Genomic DNA, 13,099 nt, shown 5'->3' with positions numbered 1-13,099 from the left:
AACTCTTAGAAAACAATAAATTTGTATTTTTATATCTGAAAGCAAAATATATAATGAATACATGCCACATATATAAAATTTATTTTGATTGAAGGGCTTCAATTTTCAATAAAATCAATGCTAGAAGTAGCAAATTTATATCAGTAAAATGAAAATTTGAAAACCATAGAATCAAAGAATGAAATCAGTTTATAACCCTCATTGATTTAAAAAAAAATGCATTTAACTTACCATATATTGCTGGACTAGAACAACTTCTTGACAATGGTACACGTCCATTACCGTATTCATCACATGGTGTTGATGGATCTTTTGTTCTTTTGTTATTATAATCCTTATTGTGATTTCCTAAAAAATGAAAAAAAATTATTAATTAACCAAATTAGTCTTAGAGTTTTTGAAATAATTTAAATAGAAATAGTAACCTACACATTTAAAAACCTGTTATTTATAGCGGTGTAACATTTTTTCTTGAGCATAATTTAATTAATATTTCATGTACTACATATACATTTGAATTTTATTTATTTATAATTTTTTAATACTATACAACATATTCAATGTAGCCCTCATACCAGTCTCAATAGCAACAACATCAAGATAATTACAACCTTAATTGCAAAGCAAGGACAATAATAGCACAACACTAAAAAAAATATCGGAAAAATTTACGATGACAAGAAAAAACAAGTAAAAACGTTTCAGTCGGTATGAACCGATTGAATTATACCCTGCACCTTTCATTGTTGTATAGCAATTACTCAAACCTGTGAAGTCATTCTATAGAAACTTCACGGATATGTCTGACCTATAATTGGACATCCGACTGAGAAGTTTCATGAATCTGACTTTAATATTTTTCCAAATATTTAAAATTAGCTTTTGGAGTTGTATGGCAGGTACCCGAACCTGCCAAGAAATTCCACTAAAACTTCGCTAATATATCTGATCTATAATTGGACACACAACTGCCAAGTTTCATGAATCTAACTTTATTACTTTTCCAAATATTTAAGATAAGCTTTTGGACTTGTATGGGAGCCACTCGAACCTGTCAAGCAATTCCACCAAAACTTCAGAAATATCTTTGATCTATAATTGGACACACAACTGCCAAGTTTCATGAATCTGTCTTTATTATTTTTCTAAATATTTAAAATTAGCTTTTGGAGTTATATGGCACGTACCCGAACCTGCCAAGCAACTCCATTAAAACTTCGCAAATATATCTGATCTAAAATTGGACACACAACTGCCAAGTTTCATGAACTTGACTTTATTATTTTTCCAAATATTTAAAATTAGCTTTTGGAGTTGTATGGCAGGTACCCGAACCTGCGAAGCAATTCCACTAAAACTTCGCTAATATATCTGATCTATAATTGGACACACAACTGCCAAGTTTCATGAATCTAACTTTATTACTTTTCCAAATATTTAAAATAAGCTTTTGGACTTGTATGGGAGCCACCCGAACCTGTCAAGCAACTCCACTAAAACTTCGCAGGTATATCTGATCTATAATTGGACACACAACTGCCAAGTTTCATGAATCTAACTTTTTTATTTTTCCAAATATTTAAAATAAGCTTTTGGACTTATATGGGAGCCACTCGAACCTGTCAAGCAATTCCACCAAAACTTCAGAAATATCTTTGACCTATAATTGGACACACAACTGCTAAGTTTCATGAATCTGACTTTATTATTTTTCCAAATATTTAAAATAAGCTTTTGGACTTGTATGGGAGCCACTCGAACCTGTCAAGCAATTCCACCAAAACTTCAGAAATATCTTTGACCTATAATTGGACACACGACTACCAAGTTTCATGAATCTGACTTTATTATTTTGCCGAATATAAAAAATTTGCTTTTGGAGTTGTATGGCAGCCACCCGAACCGGTGCAGCTACCCCATTATAATTTTTATAACATATGTAGAATATAATTGGACACATGTATACAAAATTTTATATTTGTACCTTTATTAGTTTTTGAAATAATTAAAATAAACTCTTTGAGTTGTATGGCAGCTACCCGAACCCGTTGTCCGAATTGGTCCAATAACAATAGGGTTCGTCCTTGGCACAAAAGAAGCAACTTGTGAAAGTTTGATGTCGATTGCATTATTCGTTTTTGAGTTATCGTGCGATCGGACGGACGGACGGACGGACGGACGGACGGACGGACGGACGGACGGACGGACGGACGGACGGACGGACGGACGGACGGACGGACGGACGGACGGACGGACATGTCTAAATCAACGCAGAATTTTACTCTGAGCAAGAATATATATATATGTCCATACCGCAGATGGCTCCTTCAAGTAGTTACAAACTCCATACCAAAGTTAATATACCCTTCACGAAGTGCAGGGTATAAAAAATAAGAAATTTCATTAACCACAATTTCTTGAACATTTTTTAACCAATTCAAAAAAAGAAAAACTAATATCCTTTCAATAGTTAAAGGACTCTTATCTATTAGAATACATTATTGATTGAAAAAAGAAAAAAATAAAAAACAATAAGTATGCGAATGGGTATTCTCTCTTTTTTTATTACAATAAACTTTTATAACGTCATCTATACAATTTTGGATTATGAGCTAAGACTCTTGACATTATAATAGAAATATTTCAGATACCTTACATATATGTATATACATGAATAATACATGGTTACGTATGGGGTGGAATAATAAAAGGATAATAATAGATTGAAAATAATTTTGATATAGCTACTTATGAAGAAAGGAAAAAAACTTAATTTTGGATTTTTTTTTAAATAGGGTTTCAGAAACCAGTAAAATTATACTAGTACGCTACAGAAGTTCAGAATTTCATATTCTAAAAAATTCAAAATTTATTTAAGTAATGAAAATATTGCTTATTTTTAGGAAAATCCCTATCTGTGTTTTTACACAGTATGTCCATACTAATTTGTAAATTGAAAATTTTAAGGATTTAAAAATCGTGAAACTTACATAAATTTTAAAATTTTATTGAAATTGGTTTGGAATTCAAAATAATGAGATTTGATGCTTTGTTATTTCTAATATTCATCGTGTTTTTAGCTAAAGTTTTGCATCCACATAGACTTTTCAAATGTAGGGCAATTTCTGTATAATTAAGTATATTGAATTTAATTATTATTTTTGATATTTATGTTAAAATTGCATTTTCATATTGTACAAATAACTTAATGACCTCAGAAAAACTCAAACTTAGACTCAAAGAAAAACAAAAACCTTGAAATTTGTTTGAAAAAAAAATGTAAGTTTTAATTCAAATCGATATTGCATTTTCAAAATGCATAATTAAAGTGAATATGATGCATTTATATAAGTGGATTATTGCACAAAATTGTGAAATTTCATGCCTCCATGCTAATTTGTCAAAAGGAAAATAAATATAGTTCCTTAATTACTCATTTACCTTAATATTACCTTTTATTTCTTGAAAAATTTTAATAAACTTTTAAGTAAAAATAAATTTTCCTTTAATTTAAATAAAATTTTCATATCATTCCCATAATATCTCTGTGAAATATGGAAAACAAAACTTATACGATGACAAATAAACGTACATATATACACTTTAACATTGTTAATATATACAAAAAATTTCCATGTCCTTCAGATTTTTTTTTTCATTTAAATATTCAGAATTAATTAAAAAAATATTATAACTAAAGTAAAGTAACTTAGTTACAAATATTTCAAATAAATAAAAATGAATAAAAGCAATAATTTTTTATATATACAAGTATGAACGAATGTACAATAACAATTGTAGTTATTATTGTACACGTTAATGTATTGTACATGAACAGTTATAGCATACTTAAATGGGTAATAAAATGAAAACAATTTATGACAGTTGAGAAATTATAAATATAGTAGTAAGTAAGTATTATAGTAGTAAACAATATGAGTCATCAAAAATTGTATATGTATACATGTAAAAATTTTGTTGTGTCAAAATGAAAATGCATTGATTTTCCTTCGTTTCTTTTAAAACATGAAAAACATAAAAAACCTTCAAACTATTATTGCATATTTGTATGTGTGTCAGTGTCTATTACCTCATAGGAAAAGTTAAAATAAACTAAAAATAAGAAGAACAACAAAAATTAAAGTATAAGTAGTAAGAAAAAAATTTTCCATATCCCAGTAAGTCTAACTTTTACTACAGGTATTTTCCAATGAATATTTTCATTTTTTGAAAAAATAAAAAAAATGAAATGGAAATATTTCACTATTGTGTATATGAGTAAATGTGTACACATAATATTTTTGGGGTGAACGAATATTGTCTACACAGAGTTAGTTTGTTTGTATATAATTATGTATATATACATGGTAAAGTGTGTGAATTTATGGCAAGTAAAATACCTTTGCATGTAAAACTTTTTTCTTTTACTATAAGTATATTTTATTGCAAGCGTTACCAGAAATAACACTGTAATAGAGTGAAAGAAAGAAAGGGAGAAAAAATAATTAAAATGAGTAAGTAAAAGAAAATCGCATGTTAAAAAGTCACAAAAATGAATAAAATGAAAGAAAATGTGATTTTTCATTTAAAAAATTTTCACATAGGTAACCAAATGTATACTTATTTAGTACATACAAACGCGTCTTATTTAGTATATTAGAAAATAAACCGTCATAGTTAATTTTTATATTGTAAATATTAAATAAATTCAAACGGCAGCACATATTCGTTTTATATGTTAAAGAAATGAAACATTAGAATTGAATAAAATTTTATGCCCTATGCTCCCATCACCACCAATAATCATTATAGGAGTATCATCAATAGTAATATCGTATATTATAAATGTTATTCATCGATCGATTGAACTATCGATATGTGAGTATAGTAAGTAAGTATGTATAGTAATGGAAATAGAATGAAATGAAAAAAAATTAATATATTTTTATTTTCTTGCCATTTTAATATTATTATTCGCTTCTGATTATAATCACGTGGCATTATTGTGGTGTGGCCTCAATATACTTAATGTATGTAAGTATATAAAAAAAAATATAAAAAATGTATATTAAACGCTAAAGGTTCATATATTTAATATTTAGTTCCTAAATATAATATAATTATTCTATATATATATACATTAATATATTTATTCAACTATTTACTTTAAATAAATACAAATATGTAAATATGAAAATAGAATTGTGTACTTAATTTTTAAATAGTGTTCATATCGTTCGCATACACTTACTTACTTACTTAATTATTCATTAAAAATAAACACCGCGCATTTAAAATGCAAATGAACTCTTTTTCAATAATACGGTATAAGCGTATGTACATGTACATACATATATGTAAGTATTTATCGTTAATGTTGACAATTTTAATATTATTAAAGGTAAAAGTTTTAACAATTCTTATACACGTATATACTTATTTAAAAGAGTTTACGTAAATTTAATGTGAATCTATTTACATACCCCTGTGCCAGCCATAAGTATAATAAATTTTATATAATATGTATGTAAGTATATATACAGGTAAAAGTACCTTTATTTGCAATTTTAGCAACATACTCTTCAAATCTATCAAGCACGATTTTGCTTTATACATTTAAGTATACTTAAGTATAACCAACAATTTATTGGTATAAATATGCTAGATGTGTATAACAAATTTAATATTATTAAATTGATATTATTAGACAAATAGAGTTTAAGTGAAATTTTGAAAAAACACAAAAAATCTAGCTATGTAATTTTTTCCAAATCAACGAACAATTTCTAAATTATACTGCAAGTTTTCTTATGCCTTTTTTTTTTCTCTTCAAGTTATGAGTATTAAAAAACCCAGTTAACTCTTGCAGATTCATATATAATAATAATTAATTTATTAGCATAAATCTTACGAAAATTTATAAAAACTATCATTTTCTCCTCCACATCATTTTCCCTTAAAAACATTTTCTAATTTACTTACATTCCTAAAATTAACAAACTAAAATAGTTCTGTCGTATGCTATTAATAATTAACCCTAGTAACGTACGTCAAAAAATGATTGATCGTAAATTAAACACTTAGTTGTTTGAAATTGCATAATTTTTCTGCTGATGAATAAATTATGAGTTTTCCAAGTTTTAAAATAGCACCAAACATATAAAACTCACTTTAAAAAAATTTTTTTTTAATACTGATAATTCGAATACTTTTCGATAACACACTAACTCTTTTGGAATTTAAAAATATGCAAGGTAAAAATAGAGTTAATGAAGATAAAATGGTAAGTAGGCAACATTTTGAAGTAGAAGTCAAAAACCCTGAACTAATTTTATTTAAAAATTCTATGGATACTATATAATATTTTTTTAGTTAAATTTATTGCTTTTTATTTTTAGCTAAAAAATGTGTACGTACTTAAAAAATGTTGTTAAAATCCCTTATCAAGAAATTTTAATTAAAAAAAGAAAAAGCCCAAGTATAACAGTTAAGTACTAGTATATTTCATATTCTACGGGTGTTGAAATTTTCAATAACAATAGTGCGTCAAAACTTTTAGGACTTTTTATTTTTATCAAAGTTAAAAGCGAGCGTATCGTGCATTATTGTTAAAAAAAACAAAAACAAAAATAGAAACGCAAATAAATGACTTTTAATCTTCAGTAATTATCAAAGCTTTATGAAGTAGTAAGGTAATTTTATTAGTCATACATTTTGATATTGAAGCTTTACTAAATACAACTTGATATACAACTTTATTTATTTAATTCGAAGTTAGTATAAATGTGTGTAAGATGTGATCAAATCAAACATGATCTTTTGAATATTTTGAAGGAATAACTTTACTTACATCATGAAAATTACAAAAAAAAAGAAAACAAGAGAAAACATCTGACTGTCTTACAACAATAGTTATATGGTATAAATATCAATCAAACTTGTTTGATTGTTATATGTAAAAGGAACATGTTGCAAAGGATTAATGTTTTTAAAGTGAACATGTTGTAGGTCGGATATTGTAGAACAAACATACACTCTTTTATACGAGGCAGTTGAAATTTCCACTAAAAAATAAAATTTTAGATTTTATTAAAAAATAATGTTGCTCTTTTAGCAAAATTTTGAAAATTTGGCAATGACACCGTTCACATTTTTAATATACAAATTTTATATTTGTACGCATACAAGTATGTTCAATATCTTATGCAATTAATATTTTTTATCTGTGTTAATAAGTGGATTTAACTGGGAAAATCCAATTCTATTGACAACAAAAAAAGTATTTCTTACATAAGTAAATACTTTTTATTACCATACTTTTTATTATACTTTACTTAGTTAAAAAAAAATGAATCAGACTCATTATCATTCAAAAGGAATTTAGTCATCCTTTTGACGTTTACAAAATTATCTCCTTTTCGAAATAAAAAAAGTAATAAATATTCTAAATATAAATTTAAATATATACGAACATTAAAATATTGAATAAGATCAGGAAAGGAGGTCAAAACAAAAGAACAAAAAAACAATTTTTTTTTTAAATAAGTATTATTAATTTCATTGAGAAATAAAAGATTAAAGATTAATAAATTTAAAGTAGAAAAATTCAAATTTATTAAATACGCTAATCACTAATTAATTTTTTTTATAAAAGATTATAAGTAAGCACTAACTTATTAAAACATATGATTACAAAAATAATAAGTGTTCAATCATATTTGACAGAGTTAATCAATGTGCACTGTAAATGCTTGGTATGGAGTAACAGTACTTAAGTACTGCTTGTTTTAAAGAAAATAACAAAAATGAATTTGCTGTACAGGTTACTCCAAAATATAAGTAGTAGAAATATTCAAAATTAAGAATTTTGTTTATTTTAGACTCAAATGAGTATTTAGCTAAATACGAGATTTAGTTTAAGTACTAAATTGCTGTTTGTAAGTACTCGATCCAATACATTGTGGCAGCGGTTGCTAGTTTTAAAGTAAATTGTGCTTTGCCGTACATAAATCTGAATAAAATTCTTACTTATTTAAGAAGCTGAATTTTTAAATTAATGTTTAGAAAACGCGTTTAAATGACAATGAATATGAATAAGAGTAATTGCAAATAATTGAGATTTGATAAATTCAAACAACTTTGCAAAATAGTTCATTAAAAAATAATCATATGTCGGATATATTAACACACCCTGTGAACAGAATGTACTTACATAAGTACTCATATGACATTATGATTTTCATTTATTTATTTAATTTTTTTTTCTTTGAGTAAGCATTATAAAATTTTATTAAAGAAAATGATTAAAATTGACCTTACTATCAAGAGATTGTAAACAAATTCCTTAAGTCTTATCATCGTGGTGGTATTAAAAATTTCACAAAAAAAAAAAATTGTATATTTAAGCGCATAATAATGTAGAATACAAGATAGAAAGTACATACACATATGTACATAAATATACAATTTTATTATTCATACTTAATGCAAACGTAAATATTCTCATAATATTCTTATAAAACTTTTTAGATTCTAAATTATGAAACTTGTAAGGAAATTGCTTTTGTTATTTTTCAGATTTACATTTAAAATTTGTAAATAGTACTTTTAAAAAACTTATTTAAAAAATAATATTTTAGCTAAAAGTATAAGAAATAATTCATTATGAAACAAATATGGCGCCAATTAGATTCCTTCATAACCCTTGTTACATATTTTATAGTTATATGTGCATAAATTATAGTTTTGTTTTATAAACAATAAGTAACAGAATTTTTATTTTTTTTTAAATATTATTATGTACCTATACATGTACACACATTAAGTAAGTACATATTATAATAATACTTAAGTATTCATAAATATTCAAACATATACGAATAAAAAAAGTACCTATTTGATATTCAATGTCATATTCATTTAAACAAAAAAAAAATAATATGGGAAAGAAGCGCGTAATTCTAAATTTCTAATGCTTAAGTATTATATAGACATAAAATTCGTAATTTGAAGCACACTTAAAAATCTATACATGACTGTATGAGGCATGTATATTTATTATACATATTATGTATAGCTAATAGTAAGTAAGCACGATTGTGATAAAAGGAATAACTAAATGAGTAACTAAGCTAGTTTTAAAATAAAGCTTTTCTTATACAATGTTTTTTTTTTCTAAAAATACTCCGTTAATTTAATTAACGTGCAAAAATATTTTAAACATATACATTTGTACCTATGTTACTGAAGCATATATACATAAATTTTTTGATACGTCATCTTATTTACTTATTATTAAGTATGCTTATGAGAAATGATTCACAATCACGTTGATAATTCTCGATTACTTACTAAGTAACGAATAATAATTACTTAGAGATGAAATAACAAACAAGAATAAAATGCAAAAGAAAAAAACGTGAGTCTGGCTTGTAGATCTGTCAAAAACACAATTTGTTTAATAAGTATTAATAAAATTAAAAATTACTTAATTGAATATGAAAAGTACATTTTATATACTTATTAATTATTTTTCTATCAAGTCGAATAATAAATTTGTGGGTAAGTATTTGTATAAGTATGTTGAATAAAATTATAATAAAATTGAAATTTATTTAGGTGATTAAATAAAAAACTTCATTAGGTAAATTTGTTTACGTCAATAAGTAATATTTTTTAATTATTAAATAAAATAATATTCAAATTTATTTTATATATGAAAATTAAAAAAACAAAACAAAATAATGAACGTAAGTGGGATTCTTCAATAATATTTAATATTATAATCAAATTGTATATTTTTATACAATTTTAGAAATGATTTCATTTAACAACTAATTAATAACTTCGGAAAATAATTATTATGACATGTCTCGGGCTTACGTTCAATTTTTTTATATATTGTGATAATAAATTCATTCATAGTTGATTGCATTTCGAAAGAAAATCCAAAATGTTTGGGCAAAACTGGTGAGAAGCGTATGTTTACTTAAAAAATTGTTACTTAACTTTGATAATTTAGAATTTATTTTTGTTATTGAAAAAAATTATTAGACAATATTATTTTGATTAATAATCTGTTTGACATTAGCTAATGTATTTTTAGATTTTAATCATAATAAGTATTACAAACATACATAAATATACCCTATATTTTTCTAATGTTTACGTAATGTACGCATGCATAAGTACGCACACCTATTTTAATTTGTTTTTCTATAACGTTAAGTTTTATGCTTATAAAATATGCTAATCAAAATTGATCATAAAAACAAACCAAGTATTTTTTTTTTATTCCTTTGCGTTCCTCGGCTATTTTTAAAGCTATGATGTTTATTGATGCTATGAAATTATTGTTGTTTGTGTAAACAGAAATGAAAATAAACGAGTTATATGCAAAAATATTTAAAAAAAAAACCAAATTTTTTTCTAAAAGCTTTCCGCTCATTTTGGGAATATGTGTTTTTTTTTCATAAAAGTTCGGATGTTTAATTTAGGAAATGAGCAAAAATTGCAAAAACAAATAAAAATAAAAAAAGAAAAAACGTAAAATCAAAAACTTATCTAAAATGGACCGAGAAGTTGACGTCATATTTTACAAATGTTTAAAAATCGTATTCAACACTATTATTTTTGTTTTGGTACTCTTTATGTAAAAAGTGTCAGCATTTTTTTAGAGTGAATATTAATTACATAAGTACTTATTTACTATTCATTCACTACTCCGATTCGTAATATGCGTATAAGTATATTGTAGATTTAGAACCGCTAACTATAGTCAGAACCTCATTAATTAAAAAAATGAATTTAAAAAAAAAGCAAAAAAATATTAAAAACATTACGTGAGATCATTTTGATTAGCGTTTCTGTTTTTGTTCTACTTTAATTTAAAAAAAAATTAGCATTTTAAATGAGTAAGTACTTATATTAATAATTTTAAAATTGAAATTCTGTTGATAAAACCAAAAAGATTTATTGACCGATTGTTACGGAAATGTCCTTTAGTTTTTAAGTAATGTAAGTAGTATAAGGAAATGATAACATTTAAGAAAATAATTAGAAAACTATTTGTTTGTTGAAATTGATTAAAAACTGACAATTACGACATTTATTTATTAGAAACGTAATCAATGAATGTAAGCGATTGAAATAATATAATGTTACACATTCATACTAGTCACGCTTATAATTAACAAGTATAACTAAGTGAATTTGTAACTAGTACTTACATAATAAGAAATGCTTACAAGTAATTACAAATATAAACAAACTATAAGCTAATCCGTGAGTTCAAAATTTAATAGTATTTAATATTAAGTGTTATTGTTACACAAATCAGCAATTATAAATCATAAATTCAATTGGATATTAAATTAACCGTATTAAATATAGGTACTGCAATTTTGAAGTCAGGAAAATTTGTTATTTAAAAATTATTTTAAATAAAGGGCTTTCAATATTTAATTATTTTCTGAAATTCCCAATAAAACGTATACATATATACAATATGTAAGTAAGCACTTAATGTATTTAACAATGTGGTGGAAACACTATGATCAATAGTGTTTCCACCATATATTACATAGGAATTACTAATGAAACTCGCACTGTTTTTGTAAGAAGGAAAATCTGTATTAATCACAAACAATAATCGAAATACTTAAGGGTTTAATCATCAAAATAACTTGTTATTTAATATAATAATGATTAAAACGACATAGAATTTTGCGACTATTTACTTTTACCCGTGTTATGATGCATAAAAAACAATCGGACTGAAAAAAAATCGCAAGTTTAAAAGAAAACTTGCAATCGAATTGAGTTAGAGCGATAGCAAATAAGTACTACTAATAGGAATTCTGAAAAGAATTAAGTACTTGAACTCTTAATTTTTGTTTACATCAGAAATCAGAATATACATCAGAATTTCTAACATACAATTATACAAACTTGTACATATTACATAACTATAAAATCAATTATAATCTACTTACATAAACGCAGAAAAATCAAATTATATATATATCAAATAATTAATTATAATAAAAATAATGTATATATGTATATTTACCTAATTTATTTATTGGCATAAACCTTAATACCAGACACGGTGATTCTCTTTTTATCCTCATTTTCATTTCACTTTTATTATTTATGTTATTGTTACCGATATTGTCGTTATGAGTCACACTGGCCACAATTTAGTAAAATGTAATATTGATGTTACAATATTGTTTATTTTTTTTTTTATTATTATTTATTTATTTTTAATAAAGAAGTATAATTAATTTGATAAATGATTTTTTTTTGTTTAAGTAGTAGTGTTATGGCTACAAATTTTGTATTAATTAAATATTTTTTTTTGCTTTTTGAGGTTATATTTTGTAGCAAATGAAAATTATTTGTTAATATTTTCAATATTAAATTTATATAAGCATTTTTTTTTGCTATTCTTTTTTTCTTCTTGAATAACTCAATCTACATATATTAAGTGGTTTAATTCAATCATTTTCATATTTTTCATAAACTGTAATTTATATTAAAAACTTTTATATTATCCAAATACATTCATGAAATTTCACAAAAATGTATAAGTATGTATGTATGTATTAATCAATTTTATATGCTGCTTTTTTTTTTATTTTTACAGAGTATTTAAGTTGTATAACAGGTATGAATGAGATTTACTTGTATTTTTTATATTTAGGTATGCATGTACATTTATTATAAATATATAAAAGTATAATGTTTATATCCGTGTATGTGATCAACTTATTTAATAATAATATATTTATTAATAATAATTAATATAGTATTTATGTATTATATTAATTCCAAAAACAAGAAAAATATTTCAGAAAATTAATATTGTAGTTTTAATTTTTGATTTATTTTTTCTCAGTGAATTTTTGATTTTGTTTTATTTTTAGTATAATAGTTTTAAAATTTTTTTAGTTTAGTTGTGAAAAATTATTTTTACTTTTATTTTACAAATTAATAAAACTGATATTATCGAGAGAAGGCACATTAAATTCTTTATTAAATTGAGTTGAAATTTTAATTTTTTTTTTTATTTGGTATACAAATATGTATTTTTTTT

The 13,099-nt window shown here is 24.2% G+C and overlaps 1 protein-coding gene across 1 annotated transcript in view; it reads right to left on the bottom strand.

Moving 5' to 3' along the window:
• Positions 1-12,665, bottom strand: part of LOC129611905 (probable dual specificity protein phosphatase DDB_G0281963) — a 70,025-nt gene extending 57,360 nt beyond the window's left edge. The window contains exons 1-2 of the mRNA XM_055525329.1: positions 12,071-12,665; positions 232-348 (exon numbers count right to left, since the gene is read on the bottom strand). Coding sequence (XP_055381304.1) covers positions 232-348; positions 12,071-12,137 — 184 coding nt within the window. The 5' untranslated portion in view covers positions 12,138-12,665. The remainder of the gene's footprint in view (positions 1-231; positions 349-12,070) is intronic.
• Between the last annotated feature and the right edge of the window lie 434 nt (positions 12,666-13,099).

This window comes from Condylostylus longicornis, unplaced genomic scaffold (genome assembly GCF_029603195.1).
Source record: "Condylostylus longicornis isolate FDR11 unplaced genomic scaffold, ASM2960319v2 ptg000055l, whole genome shotgun sequence".
Classification (NCBI taxonomy): Eukaryota; Metazoa; Arthropoda; class Insecta; order Diptera; family Dolichopodidae; genus Condylostylus; species Condylostylus longicornis.
The sequence above is the reverse complement of the archived record's forward strand: the minus strand, read 5'-3'. Positions and strand labels throughout refer to the sequence as shown.